The sequence below is a fragment of the Meleagris gallopavo genome, chromosome 4 (assembly GCF_905368555.1).
Source record: "Meleagris gallopavo chromosome 4, MGAL_WU_HG_1.1, whole genome shotgun sequence".
Classification (NCBI taxonomy): Eukaryota; Metazoa; Chordata; class Aves; order Galliformes; family Phasianidae; genus Meleagris; species Meleagris gallopavo.
In genome coordinates this window covers 46,276,463-46,297,199 of record NC_139407.1, presented here as the reverse complement: position 1 = coordinate 46,297,199, position 20,737 = coordinate 46,276,463, and the positions used below count along the sequence as shown (strand labels likewise).

At 37.9% G+C, this 20,737-nt stretch overlaps 1 protein-coding gene across 2 annotated transcripts in view; it reads left to right on the top strand.

Moving 5' to 3' along the window:
• The window catches only part of SLAIN2 (SLAIN family member 2), a 33,540-nt gene that overhangs the window by 9,916 nt on the left and 2,887 nt on the right, over positions 1 to 20,737 (top strand). Inside the window, exons 3-8 of one of the 2 annotated variants that reach the window (XM_085223199.1) lie at positions 4,588 to 4,752; positions 6,015 to 6,176; positions 6,970 to 7,329; positions 9,600 to 9,737; positions 14,353 to 14,430; positions 19,215 to 19,533. In XM_085223199.1, the coding sequence (XP_085079325.1) occupies positions 4,588 to 4,752; positions 6,015 to 6,176; positions 6,970 to 7,329; positions 9,600 to 9,737; positions 14,353 to 14,430; positions 19,215 to 19,533 (1,222 nt within the window). The remainder of the gene's footprint in view (positions 1 to 4,587; positions 4,753 to 6,014; positions 6,177 to 6,969; positions 7,330 to 9,599; positions 9,738 to 14,352; positions 14,431 to 19,214; positions 19,534 to 20,737) is intronic. The other variant, XM_085223200.1, reaches the window with a different exon arrangement.

Genomic DNA, 20,737 nt, shown 5'->3' with positions numbered 1-20,737 from the left:
TTATATTTATAGAAGTTTTTATTTATTTATTTTATTTATTTATTTTATTTATATTTTTAGAAGTTTAGTCGTAGTTGGAGCAGGATGGCAGGATGTTGCTGTATGAGATGGCTGAACTTGAAAGTCTGATCCATTCAAACTGTGTCTAGGCAACTTGTCTTTTTTCCATATCCCCAACAATCTACCTCTGGCAGTTACTCTCGCAAGAGTACAGCAACTCACCCATGGTACAAACAGGGAAAAATATTTCTGGTAGAAGAGATGGGCACTAATACTGCTAGTTGGAGAAAACTGTATGGAAAAGTGAATTTGTAACAGAAAATAGGATTGTCCTTTAGACCAACCAGACTACAGCAGAAATAGGGTAGCAGGAAGCTCCACTCTTGTAAGCTGTGTGTTTCCTACCCCACAATTTCCAGAATATCTTGGGCTTTGTATTTTACATTCTCTTTGATTCTGCCTCAAGGATCCTCAGCTCTTCACCTATGAGTTAGTGATTCAGTTAATAAATTTCAGTTCCAGTCTCCACAGATAAGGCTTTTCATACTGCTGTTACTTTCTCTCCTTGATCCCTGTTGTTTTGCCATGACTATTTTCTCATTGGCAGTTCCTGTTATGTGATTCTAATCTTTTTGCCTCTTCTCAGTCTCAAATGCACTCTTGTTTTCCAGATTTTCTCCTTTCTTATAAAGTAATCTTTTTCCATTGTGTGATGGTAAAGAAGGGAAGAGGGAATTTCAGCTCCATGCAAACAGTTCCTTAGAACACGAAATGCGTGGTGCTCATTGCTCTTGAGTTGAGGTTTACAGTTGCAGGGAGAGGACTGCTTAGTGTTGGAGGAGAATCCAGACTACAGGTAACCTTAGGTGTGTCCTGGTGCAAAGTCTTCTCTGAGCCTTGCCCTCCAGTCCTGGTCAAAAGTGCAAAAAGCACATTTTATGTTGGCTGGAGACCAGCATTTCCAGCACAAGGGTGTCTAAAACAAAATTGGATTTTATGAATGAGCATGTGAAGAAATCAGCAGCAGGAACCCAGAAATACTATTCCTCTCTATTCTGGAGCAAAAGAGAAATTGAAGACCAATTTAACCAAATGCTGACTAAAATAAACTGGGTGGTGAATGCTGTTTCTGAATCTTATAAAAGAAAATATGCATTAATATAAAAATGCTCGTTGTTTCATTAACCCTTCCCTCTATGTTTTAAAAGCTACTGCATGATCTAATCAAAGCTGATGTTTCATCTAATAGAGAATTGTTTTCATGTTAAAATTTATCCAGCTTACTAACATTGTCACTCCTAAGAAGGATCGTATTTTGCATTGTTGAAAAACACTTAATGCCTTCCTATGCTGTAGAAATCCCTGTTGGAATTCAATACCAGGAAAAATTGCTTGAATCCAGTTGTTTTTTTTTTCGTTTGATTGCTGCTGTTGTTGTGGGGGAAAAAATACAGTGCTGAGGAAGGTAGAAATTCATACTTGCCTATGATGACAAATGTTGTACCATATAAATTTCATGATGTACTAGGGAGCACTTATCTGTATATAATGAAAGTATGCTTGCTTTCATCTGAAGAAATCTGTGTGTCATAAATACTTAGTATCACTGTGGATATGTACAAAGAGCTGTCTTTCAGATTTTATAGTAGTACAGTTGTTTCCAAATTTGTGTTTGATATTTTAGTGTTTGTGTAATAAATACAAAATAAAGAACTGTTGTGCATACTTATATTTTAGGGGTTTCTGGAATAGGTATTTTGGAGTTGTTGCATGAACACTAAAATAGCACTGAGTTGTCTCATCAGAGTCGACCAGAATACAACCACTTTTAATAACCTTTGTTGGCTGGGCTTGATAATAAAGCTCAGGTTTCCTTTGTGGCATTCACAAAATAAAATGGAGGCGCCTCAAGAATATTTACTAAAATTCGTTGAAATTTCATAGCTGGTGCAATTAGCACATAGCTTTCACTTTCAGGCTAAAATAATGAAAGTGAAAGCGGAGCAGTTTGAATTCCTGCTGTTTCTGCCTCTGCTGCACTCTGCTAGCCATTCAGTTGTGGTAACACAATCCCTCTTGGGGTGCTACTAAAAACTGGTCCTCTGATGAGATCAGTTATTATTGACAGTGCTTTAGTAGTCTGGGTAACAGTGCAACCCCTCTATTGCTTGTATTGAGTGAGTGAGGAAGTAGTGACCAAGAGCAGAGTGGGGTGGGAGGAGAAGCTCAAGCAGGCTTTGCTGCTGAAGGCAGCATTTCATGCAACTGTTTCTATTTGGCTTCTTTTAATGTTAAAAAGATAAACAGAATAAAGGAAGTTTTAGTAAACCAAGTGAATGCCAAACTGCCTGACATGGCACAATGGAATTCAGTTATTTTTATCTTTTCATCTACTTACATCTTTTCATCTATCAATAGCCTTTTTTTTTCCTCTTGAAAAGCTCAATTTCTGCTTTTTTTTTTTCTTTTTTTTTTTTTTTCCCCCTGGAGCCTGCTTGAGTATATTGCCACACATCTGTGAAGCCTATTCTTGCCAGTTTCAAAACTGTCATGCCTTACAGTTTAATTTGCAGCTCACTGAGCTGCTGGCTACTAATCTAAATACAATTTTTTGTCAGTTTGGCATAAAGTACTTTCAGCGATGAAGAAACTGTTTTACCAAAACTGATCATGTTTCCTTCGGTTCCCACTTTCCCCATCAAAGTTCTATTTTCTATTTTGAAATGAAAACTGAATTTCTGAACAAAACATTGAAGTAAATTGTAAGCTGGCAGCTGTGGGAGTGGAGGTATAATAGTGGAAATGTATGCTGCTAATTAAAATTCATCTGGAAGTACTTCAGGATTGAAACACATAAGGCCAATAGCAGTGGCAGTTGCCAAATTGTACCTCTTACTTCGAATGTGGCATTTAAGCCCACTGGCAGAAGAATCCCAAAGTAGGAAACAATCCTACAGTTTGAGAGAGCCATTAAGGACTCTTATTTTGATAAGGGATTTTTGACCAGATGTAGTAAATGTGACTATGGATTCTAATGAAATGAATTTCACATTAAGGTAGCTAACTTTCTGGCATACCCTTAAGAAATTAATTTGGCTGAAGTCTTAAATAGTTGGTGAGAGCAACCAAAAGAGAAAGTGGCTCTTACAAGAAGCGTTAGTATAGATGGAAGCATTGGAAGCAGTGATGCTTTAGTTTAACCTGGTAAAGATCTGGCATTTTTACTAACTAGCGTGGCAATGTAGTGATTTGTGTCATCCTGGTGTACTTCAAAAATATTCTCTGAGTAAGTGATGTTGTCCTATGGTTGGTTGCTTTAGTTACATTCTTTGGGAAACTGAAGACTGGTAGAACAGTACAACCACCACATGGCTTGTGTTGGTGACTTCTGGAGAAGCCTTTTTAAGTTCTGTATAAATCTACCTCTTAAGTTTGGGTTGCAGTAAAATCTACGACTGTCTTTTCTGCTTTATCATCCCAAACAGATTCAGAGTATCCAGAAATATAAACAAGCATTTGCCATGCCTAACTTAGATTTTTTTCTTTTGGCTTTGGGAAATTTCATATGCAGTGTTTCTAGTTCTCTGGTACCAGTCTTGGGGTTGCTGTTTAAATATTGCATAATCCAGAATCTCTGAATTCTGGAGAACTAGACACAAACTGCATTTCCATATGATTTATATACATATTAACTACTCTTTCACCCTAAAAGGCAATTGCAGGAGGTATAGGAACGCTGGCTGATTTAGTTCTGTCTATATATCAACACCATCTCAGGGATTAGCTGTGATTCTCTAAGAGTGACTGAGATGAAACCTAGGGGGAATGAGAACAAGGTTGTTTTGGTCAATTGATATTTAAAAACATTTGAAATGGATAAAATCAAAGGTAACTGCTTCAGAAATTTCATTTTACCGTTTGGTTTTCTATGTGGAAATCATGTTAGGATTTTGTCTGGATGACTGCAGTGTTGCAGCAGCTCCTTAGGAGTAGCCAAAAGGAATCTTTTTCTGTCAGTACTTACACATACTAAGGACTCTTTGTCTTCAGAGGGCACTTGCTGTTATTGCTGTAACATCTGTCATTTTCCAAGGTAGGCTGGTAGGGTTGCATCCAGTACTCATTCAGACTGTAATTGGGGCAACTGTGTTTCACGTACTCTTACCTTGATATATGTAGGGATGTCTCTTTTTGTTACAGCTAATTACAAAGAGGATGGTTCTTGTAGCCCTTGATACTTAGTGGTGTCTCTGATTTGTATGTAATGCATAGGTTCTATGTTAGCATAGCTTAGCTACTACAGTCAAATTTTGAGTCGCTTCCCTCCTCCTTGGTTGGGCACGAAGAAAATGAGTGTAGCAATTTTAGATCCGAGAAAGTGCATGTTATCTTATCTTGTAGTTTTTTTGTGTTAGGATTAGTACCTAGGAGACTAAGAAATCAGCTGAAAAAAAATCCCTGCTGACTTAAGTGCTTTGCTTGAATTGTATAGCAATTAAATCACACTGAAGTTACCATATTATTATATGCATTTCTTGTTGCTTGTTACTGTATTATAATTTGTAGTTTTCCTCCTCTTTTGTACAGCCGTGAAGAGACAGAGTTTGTACAATAGTCCTTTCAGTGCAGTCAGCTATGCCAGCTCCTATAGTCCAAATACCAGTAGCCCCTACAGCAGTGGTTTCAACTCTCCCTCCTCAACACCAGTGAAATCTGCATTAGCGAAACAGTTCATATCTCCGGGTACCTCAGGTAAGTGTGTGTGTTTGATCCTTTCTTTCAGAAATACATGCTCAGATACTTTACATTTTTCATGGAACCTAGAATAAGAAGGACACCTCAACTCATCAGTGTTTTCTTTGTAGGAAGTTTGCATCGTGCGGTATTTAAGCGTTTTAGGAAAGACATTTTTTTATACAGACACCTTTTGGCATGAGATACATTTACAGTGTTTTCTTTGGATACCCACATACCTAAGATAACTGGTTACATTTTAACAGCTAGACCAAAACTCTTAGTATGGCTTCTGTGAAGTCCCAGCGCACATAAGAAGCTTCTGGAATTGACCTTCAGTAGTACCTTTAGACATTACCTGTTGGTGGCTGTAAAGTCTTTGCAATTGCATAATACTTATTTACTGAATCATTTGATATGTGAATGCATCCATCAGTACAGCTGCAATATGAACAATGTAATCTAAGAAAGAAGCACGTATTTCAATTAAAGATATTCCTTAAGGCTCTGCAGACATCAGTATAAACAGTAACTTCTGGCAACCTTCTCTGCCTTTATTCTGCGCCATAGGCATTTTCTATGCTTTAGAAAAATTGATGTGTGGAACATCTCCCTACACCGAAGTCAGAATGTTGGCTCATTGCATTTACTTTAACTTAAGTTAGTTTGCAGGGAAGAAAAAAAACATTTAATTAAAAGTTCCACTATCCATAGTTTGCTGTGGACTTATAAAGAGAATCCTGCACTGCAGTATATTCACCAGTCATTACTGAAGTTTTGTTTTCATTTATCTAGCTCTGGTCTTTGTTATGTGCTACAGTCCTGTTGCCATCTGTCACACAGCAACAAACTGTAATGGAATATTGGCAAGAAAGTTCAACCTCTACTGCCATATCACCAACATCCATTCTGACACTGCAGGCCAACATAATCAAATAGAAGGCATTACTTTCAGAGTAGCCCTCATCGGGTGTAGAAATAAGAACAAAGACGTAAATGGAACAGGCATGCAGTGCTCTTTCTATAAGAGCTGTACAAATGTCATAGCAATTGAAACCTTGGCACAAATGGACCAAATTTATGTCATTAAAGTCATCTGTCACCATTATAATGATTTTTATAAAGTTACTCATTTTCAGCATAGATTTGCAGTCAGATATTTCAAATGTTTATCTCTGTTTTAAGTCATAATCTGTTTTCAGATTGTTGGTTCTTCTACCAGGATATGCATTTTTTATTTTTTTTTAAACATCTCCTATTACTTCATGTTCTTTCTATAGGCCATCTTAAAAGCTCAGCTGATAGGAATCCTCCACTAAGTCCACAATCCTCTGTGGACAGTGAATTAAGTGCATCAGAGATGGATGAAGACTCCATTGGATCTAATTACAAGCTAAATGATGTTACAGATGTGCAAATTTTAGCACGAATGCAGGAAGAAAGTAAGTATTTTGCATCCTGAAAATCAAGTGGGATAACTGATCTTTTTTTAATTAAAAAACTGCAGCAGAACTTCCTTAGCAGGAATGGGAAAGAAGTCTTTACTCTATTAGGGATATACAAATGTAGTTTTCCTGAGAACACTAGCTAAGGACTTCCGTTTCCTGGGTAAGAAAAGGAAATGTATACCATTATATACATGTACTCTTGCCCTGGGACATTATGTACATTATAAGCATATACAAAAGTAGAAATTTTAAAAGGATGATGCAAAAGTGAAGCAAACAGTAATTACAAACACTGTTTTATCTCTTAACGTTACCAACCAAAAAATTTTCTTCCCTTTATCAGATTGAATTGTTTTGTGTACCCCTTGGGCTAAGTGCACCCAGCTTTGGAGATCACTGGTCTAACTGAACTCTAGATTCAATAGGGGTAGCTTTTTTTATATTTACTAATGTATCTCAAGAGGCATTTCATTGCAGCTTCTATAATTCTTACAGGGTGGTACGTGATAACCAAATTAAATTGTATCTAGCCTGGGAGAGGAGATGAACAAGTAGCACAAATACAGTGGTAATTGTTGTAGTATTAAAAGGAAGAAACTCATCTACTTACTCAGCTGTTAGACAACCTTGTTTGATACTAATCTGGAATTAATTTTATGTCTCAAATAAAAAGAGGGAAGATGAGCCAAATGTTAGCTTGAGCACTGGGCAGGTAGTTGTGTCAGGGATTTCTAGTCTGCACCATATGTGGGCTGATAAAAAGTAACAGTCTACTCACTGTTTCCAGGCCTCCGGCAAGAGTATGCAGCATCGGCTTCTCGGCGTAGTTCTGGTTCTTCTTGCAATTCCACGAGGCGAGGCACATTCAGTGACCAGGAGCTTGATGCACAGAGTTTAGAAGATGAAGAAGATGGCACACATCACACAGTGCACCCTGCCGTCAGCAGGTTCTCACCGTCACCTCGTAGTTCTCCCTGGCCTTCACCAAAACAGTCTCCAAGGAATTCTCCTCGTTCCCGATCACCTGCTCGAAGTATAGAATACAGTAGAGTGTCACCCCAACCTATGATTAGCCGTTTACAGCAACCTCGTCTTTCACTTCAAGGCCATCCTACAGATATGCAGACCAGTAATGTCAAAAGTGAAGGTAATAAGCTCTGTTCTCACTACACAAGTAGCTAAGGTAGCTGTGTAATTCCCATAAAAGATTTTGTTTGGGGTGAAGTGCTGAAACTATACGCTTGCACAATACCATGGTTTAATCTCAGAGCTGTTTAAGAAAAAGTAGAGTAAGCAAAGCTTAAATACTGCTGGGGAGCTCTAGCTGTCATGAGTTGATAGGCTTCCTCTGTATCTTAGATGTTATCCAGTCAATGAGTGTAGTCAAGTTTTTTTGTGACTGAGTTCTGTCTGTGACAGTGAAATGCACTTCGATAAAGGAGAGCACAAAGGAAACTATTGTTCACCAGTAGGCCTTGCAGATGACAGAACAAAATGAAGAGAATATAACTGCTCAGAATAAGAGTAAGGTTGCGGTTTAGGCATGCCTCTAGCCTGTGAGATAGCTGCATGCTTTCTTCTGACACTGCAGGACTGTGAGCTCTTTGACCATGAATACGGCCTTAACATATTAATGCTATCTTTGTTGACTATTTTAAATAAATGTTGAAGCTGTGCAAACTGCCAAACAGTAAAACTGCAGAAAACTTCACACCGATTGTATTATCATATAATAATGCTGTTCTGATACAATTTTGCTTCTTGAATGTACTTCCTGGTAGCAAGCCAGTGAAAACTCCTTTAACAGAGCTGAAATTCCACAAGCATATTCCCATTTAAAAAAAGGTAGGTATTTGGCAAATAATATTAAATTCAGAAATACATTTCGATTCAAAGAATTGAGCTTATTTATTTCTCTTCAAGGTAAGGTAGATGTAAAGTGTCTGAAGTTAGGTTGATGTAGAAATATATTTTTTAACAGTTTTTCTGTTTCTTTTTTCTCCTGCTGATACAGTAGCAATCTCTATCACTTACAGAATTCCACTGACTAAGAGATTTTCGACTTTTAATTAAGAAAATAAATGTGGTAGGCTAGAGCTTCTGGGGAAGATGACCCTGCAAATCTAATTAGCTATTCAAGAATATCTTTGGAAGGGTTAGCATAAATCTTACCTAGAGGTTTGCAGAAATGTTAGGTACGTGTAGGAAAGCAGTCAACAGAAAAGCTAGTAAATTATGCCTATATTGTGACTTAGTTGAGAATTCCTTTCCCATTCTTTTCTAGGGCTTCATGAAACTCTTAATGCATGCTAGATGGGGTACAACAAAAATATTCCGTGAGAGGCCAGGTACAAAAGGCTGCTATCCCAAGTATCAGAGGGATGGAAATAGAGCATGTAATGACGTGTTCTGAAACATTTCCAAGGAATTCCCTTGCAGTGTCTTTTGTGCGGCTGGATATTGCTTGGATATTCAGAGGCAAAAATGTTGTTTGGGATTTTATTCTGCTCTAGACAGGATAATGGGAAATCTGAATGTTCAGGAATGTACAGACTGCCATGCTAACTTGTAAGAATATTCAGCCTATAAAGATGTTTACTTTCATTTTCACCTTTAGTGCTTGTGCGTGGTTAGAGTACTTCTTCCCTGCATCGCTCCTCATAGTTAGGTTGGCCATTCTTTGTGCCTTGTCAGCTGTGCTCTTCTGTCATGTAGTGCTATCAACCCAGCTCTGCGTGGGTTGGACATACGCAGAATGCCACAAGAAAAACTTAATGGCATCTTTTTGCCTTCTGTGAGAAATTGTACACATTTTATAAGCTCCTTAAACAATCAGTATTAGCTGAATTAATAGTTGAGTCATATGTGAAAGAATCATAACACTGTAGTTTTGAATGCTGAGTGATAGGAATTTCTTTCCAAGCGAGCACCTGTTTGTTACATAGTGTGCTGATATGGGACTGAGTGGTGACAAATATTGCTTCAAAAATTACTGTTTTTAATCTCATGGCAAGCACCGTATAGTATAGTTTTCTAGATAAAGGCTTCAGAAAGTATGCAACACTGGATGACAGATTTGTGTATTCAATTGCTGTACTGCAGGAACAAAACCAAAGGAATTATAATTATGACACGTTTCAATTTTGGAAAACCCCATTCTTGATATATATATATATATATATATATTTTTTTTTTTCCATAAGTGAAAGCTGTATGTTCTTCATTTTTTATATATAAATATAAAACTTTATTTCGAGATGACTAAAGAACTTATGTAGCAAAGTATGCATTTAGATTAGTTTTATATAGCTAACTGTTTGTGTCACTTAGATTTTGAGTTCAGCTATTGGTTAATAACATGAACTTTGTCAGGCATTAGGCTACATGTAGTGAATATCTTTGTGTTGTTTCACACAGAAAAGCTAAGGCGTAGTCTTCCAAACCTGTCCAGGACATCTAACATCCAAGCTGAGTCTGTGAAAAACAGCAGAAGTGACTCAAACTTCCAAGTGCCAAATGGAGGAATACCTCGCATTCAACCTCAAGCCTCAGCCAGTAAGTACTTTCCTGACATTTTAGTGGATATGTCAGAATTAAGTGATGGTACTGAGCTTTCTTCCAGTTTCATGGCACAGAGAAACACTGCATGCCACACTAGAGGTGCTAATCTGGATTTTAATCACATCTGTCTGAAATACTGCTGGTTTTTTTTTTTTTTCTCCTAAAATAGATCAGGTATTGAATGTACTGAAAGAACTTCTAATCTGCTGTTAAAATAACATTCATACCATCCTAAAAGCATATACAAAGTATAAATACTCTGAAACAGTAAAGTAGCATTAGACAGAAAGTATAATGCTTTGTACTGTTGTATTTTATTCAGACTAGAAAAACACATCATGCTACCGGAATGCTTATCTTGATGATGGTTTTGCTACTTTTAACTATGGAAACCTAATAAAAATCATTCATGCAATTTTAACTCATTTGCAGTTAATTTTCTCTGCTTTGTCACCTGAAAGTTTTGTATTCAGTTGCAGATTTTGTTTTTTTCAAACATCAGTGTTTTCTCAGCAAAGGTTTAGGTGAACCTGAGTCCCGTGAAACAAAAAGCGCAGTGCTGGGTTACTGCCTGCTGGTTTGGTAGGAAGTGAACCACTGATATGAGAACACTGCTGATCTCACAAGTCTCTTAAAAATGGTGACCTTAAAGCCAGAGCAAATGAAACGCAAATATTCAGTGCTTCCTTTATATGTCAATATTGACAGTTCCTTTTGCTTAAATGTTTCCTGACCATTTTTATTTCAAAACAAGTTTGAAAATGAATTATCCTGTGTGACATTTTCAAAGGAAGAACACATTATAAATATTATTATTTGTAGAGCTTTGATCTAGAAAAGTTCACCAGTAATCTAAGTATTTGACGAGTAATGTAAGATAGTATTTGTGAATGAAACAAATTTCATTTTTACCTGCTGAAGAATAAAGGTACGCTAGCATATCTGATTGGCCTTTTTAACTATAGGCCTTTCAAAACAGTTTGCTAATACAACCAAGTGCAGTTAAATGCAGAACAGTACAGACCTGGCAAAGACAACAAGATTTCTGTCTTTGTAGTGACTCTGGATGTAAATTAGTCCCAACTGTGTGATACTATAGCCAAATCTACACAGATTGCATTTGGTGTTTTAAAATGGAGTGAACTTGAAAGGGGAGAGTAGAGAGGGCAGCTTAGCTAGTCAGAAAGCTACTTTCTAATTTCTAATATTTGCACTGAAACTTTGTAGAAAGATAAGATAGAAGAAGTCTCCGTTTTCAATATTTGAGTTACTTCATTGCAAAAGTGAGATGTTTATGCATACATAATTGTTTTCAACTACTGGATGGATTGAAAAATCATAAAAAGCATTAGGTAGATCTGTTTGCTTTTTACGGGAATCTTTCACCAAATGTGAACCACTCTAGGGCAACTTACATCTAAATGTAAGTTAAATATCATTAACAAAGCCCAGATTTCTAGCTTTTACAGTTTCCCTGCTCTTACAGATGTTTGTCAGAATCTTGCTATTGACAATCGTAAAACGGTTTGTGTATGAAGTCAATGAGTAAGTATCTTTGCCTAGTCTGGATTTAAAAAAATTCCTCAAAATTGTACATTGTATAAAAAATTTCCAGAATTGTGGTTTTTTTATTATACACTTTTTGTTTTATTGGTTTTATATTTTGTCACCTTGCACAAAGCACTGTTAAATTGCAGCAAAGCTTTGTTTTCCCTTGGCAATGACTTTTGAGTCTAAGGACTCAAAGCTTCCTCATACCTGCTAGTTTTGCATGAGCTTACCTTTGCAAGGATGCTGGCTTGCCACCTGGGATCACTACTTTTCTTTTTGTCAACAATCTGCTGTTCATAATTTACTTGCACATTTGCTGTGGCTGCAAAACTGAACTTGCTATGGTTGCTGGCGTTCAAAAATGAGTTAGGAATCCAGTAAGTTTCTGTACAGACAATTCCTGATATGGTTACGTAGGCAAATTAATACATGCTTGATTAAGGAGTAGATGGAAGATAATTACAGTAAGTACAATTGCAAAAGATGAAGGCATTTTATAAGCTTTAGTTGTAATTTGGTGAAAAATCCAAATTCTCTTTGAAAAGGGATTGAATGAGTAAATTACATAGTAAGTGTAACTACTGGAATCTTCATTTACACGTGGTTCAGTCTGCTGTCATGCAGAAAGGATTTCTGAACGTGAAAGCCAATAAGTATTTCACTATAGAGCACTGGAAGACAGGGTAATACTTGCATTCTCCAAAGAACAGGCATCTTCTAGACTTCAGTGTGTTACAAATTGCAGAAGTCTCTACATTTAGATTGTACTCCGTGGAGACTGTATAGCTTTGCATAAGGTGGTTTCTACATAGGAGCTATGTGGATCATATATGCATGATGCTTTTGAACATACGCAGCATTAATAATGTAAGGATGTGAAACCTTTAAGCAGAGTTAATTACAATGCTTTTTCAAAGAGCTAAACTGTAGATTGTTCAAATTATTAGCGAGCATAGTCTGCTTGCCAAGATCTGGCTGCTTCGCACGTTCAGGGCAAAAGAACTTGTATATTTTTAGGAAACCTAAGTATGGTAGTTCAGTTAATCAGAAATAAATAGAATTAAATATATTCAGCTTGCACAGTTTCTGAGAGATAATATGGAGCTGTCCAAGAGCAGCAAACAGTGTGGATGAGCATGCACTCTATGCTTATCTCAAATCACGTTTCCACAGCATCACTCAAGTTCCCTGCCTGCAGCTCTGTGTAGCACACATGCTGCTTAGTTGTCAGATGTTGGGAGCTTTCCCTGGAGTCTCCACTGAAAAGGAAAGAAGGAATTTGATATATATATAAAATTATTTTTTAAAATTCTTTCCACATCATGTCACATCTCTGACTTGCAAGTAGTGCAATAATGATGGGGGAAGCAACTTACTGCCATGTACAGTTGGCAATTTAAATGTAGTGGAATGATTCAGGGAAAACAACATCCAGGGTCATAAATATGAAGGAAAAAGTTGTTCTTGATTTTGTGTGGTAGAACAAAAACACTGATTCAGCAAAAAGTGGTATTATGGAATCCTTGTGGACAGAAACACTCTGGCCAGTGGTTGGCTTAACTAAATTGCTTTAAGAAAAGATGTCTGGGAATTGTGCTCATTTTTAAACATCTTCATGTGTTTAATTGGCTGTTTAGAAGTTTTGAAAAAAGTTTACAGTAAGGCCATGTGTCAGAAGTTGAATAATAACTGTCCATTGCCTCATGCTTTTTTGCATTAGATCCTAGTTGGCGGAAGGATTTTTTGTTCTTGTTCTTTTAGACACATTTTACGCTTATGAATGTGTTCATTCATTTTTGCTATTAGTTGAAAACAAAATTATTAGTTAGTTATTAAGATCAAAACGAATAGACCACTACCTAATGTTTTTAGAACGAAGGTAAAACACATGATGAAATTCCTTTATAGTTCACAAAATATTGCAAATTTTGCATTGACTGAAGGATAAGAAATCCTTTAGTAAAGGATTAGTACTATTTGCTCCTCCTGCCTTCCGTAGTGATACTCAAGAATTGGTGATGTGAGCACTGAGTTTCCTTACTCAGGGTTAGGCTCTTCACACACAGCTTTTTCCCCATCTTTCTTCCCTCTTGCTATGGAAATAAGCCTTACTGGTGTAGGTAGTTTTATGCTGGCACAAAACTACACACTGAGGTGAGCAGAGATGTTTTTTCATACATCGTCATTTTAAGAAGCCTTCGTGTAGGCAAAGCTTTAATTCACTGACTGCTTTCCTTCTTCCCTCCAAAAATATGCTGCGGTGAAAACGTGCCGAATCAGTGCATTCCTTCTGGCAACAGACAATTCTCTCTTTGCCAGGTTTCTGCCGCTCTTGGAACACAGGCTTCTCTCTTGGTATCTGCTAGGTAGCAAGGATGTGTCAAGGCAGTATTAGCCCTTGAATGTTACTAGAAAAAAAGGCAGGACATAGGAGCTATATAAAAAAAAAGCATGCTGTTTGCTTGCTGACAGCTGCTAATCCTCAGTTTTGTGTCTTCATTCTGAGCTCCTTTGTGTAATCTCAGAGGAAAAAGAGGCAAACATCTCTCAAAATGGCTTATGTTTGCACAAAAACGATGCTCATACCAAAAGCGATGCTTTTGCAAAGGGCTACAACTTTTTTCTTGAAAACTACTTTAAAATGAAAGGTTTAGTCTTGCTTAATCAAATAGGAAGTTAAATTGTCATCTTTTTATCTGATCTTGCACTCATATTGCTGTAGCATGCGTGCTAGGCGGCTTGTTCTCCCTTTGGTGTATTTATTTGTTTGGTTGGTTGGTTTTGCCTTTCTGGGCGTTTTGCCCTGCAAGCAGCTTTACTCTTACAGAACCTGCGCATTTTGCACTGCAAAATTTCTGACACGCTTCTTTGTAACTCTTGGCCATTAAGAGCAAGCACCGTTAAAAAAAAACCATCACTTTTGGAGTCATAACAGCTTTTGGAGTGTTTTACTCACTCTATTCTTTATGCTTCACAAGCGGATGCCATTCTGAAATTCCCAGTAAATTTAGCTTACTTATCATCTTAGACAAATATAACACTTCTTGTCTTTCAACAGCTCTGCAAAGGCAGAAAAATTTGCCTCGTGCTGCCTTCAAAACCAAACAGTTTCTTCAAACTCCATCTGCAAAAGGAGGTAATTAACTTATAGCCTCTTATCAAGCTCCAGCAAGTCTCAGATAATTGTTCACCTGCATTAAATCTCATACATTCAAGATTAATGAAGTTGCTGTTGCATGTTGAAATTAACTGAGTAGCTCTTGGTGTAACGAAGAATCTAACTTCACAGAATGGCCAGGGTTGGAAGGGACCTCAAGGATCATGAATCTCCAACCCCCCTGCCACATGCAGGGCCACCAACTTCCACATTTAGTGGTAGACCAGTAACTAACTTCTCGGTCTAAACATTGAAAATACATTCCTGTATCACATAAGGAAAGAAAAGCTTTACATCTGATTTTGAGATTGATTGATTTTGAGAAATCCAATTGTTAGGTGACTTCTAGCATTGATCACTAAAAAGCAGACTTTTGAATGAGTATTTAGTGGGGTGACACTTGGATGGGATTTTTTCTTACAATATACAGTTTGTAAAACAAGTTTTGTAAACATTTCTGAACATGAAAAATGATCAGACAAGTGAAAACATTGTCTTTCACTTAGTTCTGGAAACAAACAGTAACAACTTCACCCTTCTGCATACAGCATCAGCTGGAGATTTGTGCATGAGTACATGTTGCTTGTGCTTCCTCCCTTCCTCTCAAAACCAAACTATTACCCCACAGTAATTTAGTTTGTGTTGTTTTGTTGTTTTTTTTTCCCCCCCCTCAAGGAATTAGAGACTATTGTTTATAATGTTCCAGTTGGCTAATGACTGAAGTTGACATTTTTGAGAAGTTCCAAATCCAATTAGGCAATTTTAGCTAATTATTTACTAATGCGGGGAGCCTTGCTTGTGACACTGCCTCAGTTCCACTGCCGAGATGAAAACAAAAGTATATGGTATGGCTTCAAATGTAGTTGGTCCTATTGTGTATTACAGACAAGAAAGCTTTCTTTTAAAGACCTTACTTGAGGCTAGTTCATAAGATATTTTTATGTTAGAAACTCTTAAGGATGGTAAGAATCCTTGTAGATCCTGGAGGCGGTTGACAATAAGCATGCCTTTCAGTGCTTCAACACTAACTTCTTTCAGTCAGCTTCATTCTGTTCACAAAGTTTTAGTGTCCTGCCTTCCCTTGAATTAGCAAAGTGTAATGACTTTGACGCAGATCCACGTGGCTGACAGGAAGTTTCTAATGGTCTTTACGATATTCTTTCCAAATGCAAAAAACTTCTCTCAGTGTTCTGCTTTGGCATATGACCATCATTTTTATTCCTTCCGAAAGCTCTGTGCCCTTTCCAGCAGGTTGTGCTTTGCACTCATCCCATTACATAGAACACTTGCAGGGCTAGTGGCCTCGCTGCCTGCAGCTGTTGGAACGTACAGAAACACCAAGATGTTCTGGTCTTTGCTGCATTGGTTTTCTTGTCTATGACCTAAGTGAGATTCTTGGGATTGTAGCAGTGTTATGCAGCAGTGAAACAAGACTTTTGTTTCAGAACAATAAATGACTGTGGGCAGAAATTCTTTTTAGGTTCGTAAAATGTTGGTCATTACATCTCTTAACAGCTTTTGCATAAGCACTTTGGCATGTTTGGGTTTTTTTAATCGTTTTCTGTAAAACATTTCAAAATACCTTCAAGTAACAAAGTCTTTACCTCACAGTAACAGATTGTTAAGGTTTATATGACAATTCAGTATCAGTCACATGACAGAATAGCTTATTGATTTCCATTGCTTTCCCTCAACTGTTCTGTATCAGTCTGAACCATCTCATATTGATGTTTCAGTTTAACTGCATCTGAATTGGGTCAGGTTTCAAGTTGGTGTGCAGCAGCTGGTCTTGGGGTGCAGTCCTTACTGCAGCTGACTTCTTCCCTGCCCTGGAATGGAGAGCAGAATCTCGAGAGGGTGGAAAATCCCTCCCAACATCATGCACAGTGCCATTTATTTTTCCTTACTGCCTGAGGTTTTGATTGTAGTTGGTTCTAGTCACTCAGTGTCTAAGGAGATGGAGTTGTGTGCTGTTGTTTAAACACTACTCTTATGTGTTTTTATGAAACATCTATCAGTTTACTATTGCAGATGGGTATATAGTGTCAAATAGATGAGGCAGTACTTTACTCTTTGTAATCCTGTCTTACAAATATGCTAAACTGAGTTTTATTAAATATCCAAAAACGCACTAAGACAAAAGTCTTCACACGTAGAGCAGAATTGTTAGGTGCTTTGCCAGCAATTGCTTCAGAGATCATAGCTCACTGAAAGACAATTAATTCCTTTATGTAAAATAGTGAGTGCAGCTCTCAGCAATGTCTGCAGTGTGCGTGCTAACAAGAAACACTGTGTGAATTGACAGCTCAAGCTGGAAGTGTGGCAAAATGGGGTGGGAGAACAATGGGGAATGGAGAAGACTAATTCACTGGTGTAATGCTATAATGGGATGATAAAAGCAGGATGGCAAAGTCTTTGGCTCCAACAAATGAGAACAAGCCCAAACACAGCAACCACAGATACAGAAATGAAGGAAAAAAGCTGCTGCTGCTTACCTTTGGAAGATCTCAGGTAGGCAGGGATCTCCAGCAAGATACCCTCACCTACTGCCAACCCTTAAATGAGGTCTGGGAAGAGGTGGATCCTGGCTCCACCCCTTCTGGTCACTCAGGAGTATTGCACACACCTGAGCTCCATGGGTTGGCCCTGCCTTCCCACCAGGTGCTCAATCACTGTTTCAGGCCATGATTTTGCGTTTCCACTACAACTGAGAAAATGACAAACTTTCTTCAGTTACAAGTTTTCATTGCACTCAAGGCTTTGAACCTTTTCCCCATTGTGCATGTGTTAGCAGCCAAAACTGTCCTTGGCAGACCCTAAGGCTGTGCCCAGATTTTATATACTGGCATTATTCAGTAGGTTAGTTGATAACATGGTGCTGTATTTGAGTTCCACCAAGTATGGTGATGAGGAATTTAGTGATGAAAGCTCCCTTTGTTTAGACTGTAGAATCTCTTGGTAATTGCTGATTTAATTACACCAATCTTACTGACAATTTCACATTCAAAAAAAACCCACCCTTCTAATATGTCATCTGTGTAGTTGTAGGAGCACTTTGCTGCCATTCTTGTCCCATCATTCTGCTGTTAATGCTTTCTGTAATCCATCGTCTGGCTTGACACCAAGGTTTTTATTTTAAAGGCTCTTATTTATTCTCCTTGCTACTTACCAACTGTCATGTATTGCTGACATCTCTACCACCTTTGTCAGCTTTTCCCATCCGCAGTCTCATGCTTTCTACTGTCAGTAGAAGGGCCCTCTTGCATAATCCCAAAAGGAATTGAATCCAATTCACATCTGTAATGTACATATTAATCTTTCTATCAACCCCTATCAGGAATAGCTTTGCAGAACAATCTGGAAATTATCACTTTCTCTGTACCCTATAGAAGGTCACGTTCCTATCATTACTGGTTTCTTCTCTTACTTCTCTTTACTCGTAGTGGATCTGTCGATAATGAGTGCTGTGCGAAGGGCCATCTTTGTTAAGTACAGCATCTGTCAAAGAGGAACTCAATTTCCTCTGCATAAAGAAATGTTTTAGTCAAAAAGGAATTGCTCATGCAAGGTCACTAAATGTCAGCGTGGTTTCTCCTTTTTTCTGATTGATTGTCCAACATCAGCTGTTGCTGAATCCCATCCTAATCAGGCTGAGAAACTGGTGAAATTCCATTCAAATATTAAGAAGATTGATTAGTTCAAGAATTCTGCTCGATGATACGTTATGCATATTTTTAAAATATTTCTGATACTCATAAGGAATTGAATTTAAGATTTAGTATTATCAAAGGACTTAAATATTGTCAGTATTTTGCTGCAAGGATCAGTTGTCATTAATTGCTAGTTGTCTTTGAAAATTCAGAATTAATTCTTGTGTATATAATAATTAAGAACTCTTCCTATTGCATTGAGTAAAATAAATGCATAAACAAACAAAAAAAGGCATACATTTGTGTGTGCGTTTTGAATTAAGGGCTTGTAGAGAGTGCTAAATTCTAAGTCTAAGCCAATAAATAGATTGTCACTGGTTTATTAACATTTCTCAGGGAGGATTTGATAAAGACCTGCATTTTACATACTGGCTAACTTTGATAACAAAGTATTTGAATTCAGCTGTAAGTAAAACTGGTAAGAAGAGGAAAGCTATAAATTGTCAGCGTTGTCTGGTTTAAGTTTCATAGCTGCATCTCTTTGGTGTTGGGAGATGGCTGACTGTATTTGTTTTTATATTTTTGCCTTCAGACTATAGATCTTGAACTTGACCCTATCATAAGATGAATCCTGATTCAATGGATTTGGTTGAAGAGCACAAAAGAAACTTTAGGATGCCTTGCTCTGAGCTGCATCCCTGTACCTGAGAAAGTGCAAACGTGCACAGATGTCACACTAGAATCCTATATACTTTAATGTGTTGATTTAAAGATGGAAATTAGGTACACACACATTTCTGAAACTGCTGAATTTCTTCTTACTAAATACGTTCACTTCTGTTTCTTCTGTCTCGATGGATAGAATGGTTACAGCCTTATTGGCATTACTTATAAATCCAGATAAATACTCATAGTAGGTAGAGGGAGCATTGGAGTTATATCAAAAACATGACAAAAAGGACATCTGAATTCCTGTTTCTCATTGCTGCTTGATTGGCTGTACTCCATTATACATTGTGGTGTTTGAATTTTCACATAAAATCCTTGCCTGTTTTTAATTTCAGTCATACTGTAAGTTAGGCTTGAAAGTAACTTCTGCGTTTTATTTTCCAGTACCTTCTTCAAGTAAATTCCGCTCACCCGCAGCGCCATCTCCCCTAGCTCTGCGACAACCTCTGAAAGCATTTAGTAACCACGGACCTGGTCCTGTTGCTCCTCTGGAAGCCACGCAGCTGACACACAGCAGTTCTTCACCGGGGCCTCTTGCAGCTCAGAGTTCAGGCTTGCCCAGCCCTGCCAGCAGTGTTAACAGCACCACCCTCACCAGGCCGGCAGGGGCAGCGGGGATGAGGAGTGGTTTGCCCAGACCCAGTGCCCCTTCCACGGGGGGCATCCCAGTGCCTCGTAGCAAACTTGCACAGCCTGTTCGCAGGTGAGCGTGGGAAAGGCAGTCCAATTGTTCAGTTTGCATACTGACTTCTGTACGTTGTATACTTGTGCTGTTCCTTACTGCAATTTTTAGTTTGGTTCCAGGTCTTGAGAAATGACAGAAATGGAAACCTACATGGCAAGTGTTTGTGTTTTCAAAAGGGGTTTGAAGCAAAACTGAGAGAAAAAGTTTCTTGAATTGGGACAGGAGAATGGGTGAAGCTGAAATGAATAATGAAAGATACTGAACTAAAAAAGTGTCACAGCATGGGCTGTGAAGGCAAAAAAATGGTTCTTGTGTGGTTTAAAAAAAAAAGTCACCAAAACGTAGCCAGCATATGAAAATTTGTTTTGTACCACTGAGTAACACAGTCTGAAGTTGTTAGAACTATTGAAGCTCCTTTTGCAAACCCTGTCAAGTAATGGCACCACAATAGAACACTTTTTGTTAGGAAGGAAGGCTCGTTAACAACAGAGGGGTCATCCATTGTGTATTCTAAACCTAATTTAAATATCAATGCAGTTATGCCACAGGACAAAAGAAAATTTTCAACTCAAACATAACCTCTGTGTTAGCACCCACCTGTAGAAGTTGCTTAATGTCAGAGTTTTGGAAAGCAACCACAAGAGAAGCTCATTATCAGCTGGAAGGCTACATGGACAGTTTGTCTTCAGGAGAATGAAAGGAAACGGTGCATAACATGGAATATGCTTTTAATGCCAAGCTAGTGTGTGTTTTCACTGAAGGTGTCAAGTGGAAGACACCTGACATAAGGAAGCAGTCATCCATGAGGAATATTGAGAATCCCCTTAAGCAGAAAAAATAAACAGTTATCTCCAGTATCATAGGAAAGATGAAACAGTCTTAAAGAGCAGTTCTGCTTGAGTGAGTTTCGGACAGGGAACAAGAAGTGACTCACAGTACTGACTGTTTAGTACTCCATAAGCAGCATGAAACATGATATTATAAACAGCAAGGATGTTTCTTTACAGAAACTTTTTAAGAGAAGCAAAGTGTAGTTGTCCAAATCCCAGCTGGCCTTAGAAGTGCTTCATTTATTACACAGCTGTTGTACATGCTGCAGGTACAGCATGCAGTAACTGTATGCAGTGCAATAGTGAAGTATCAATGAACTTCCAAGATTCTGATGTAAGGAAAGTACTCTAAACAAGGATCTCTCTGCTTATACAAAAAAAAAAAAAAGCTC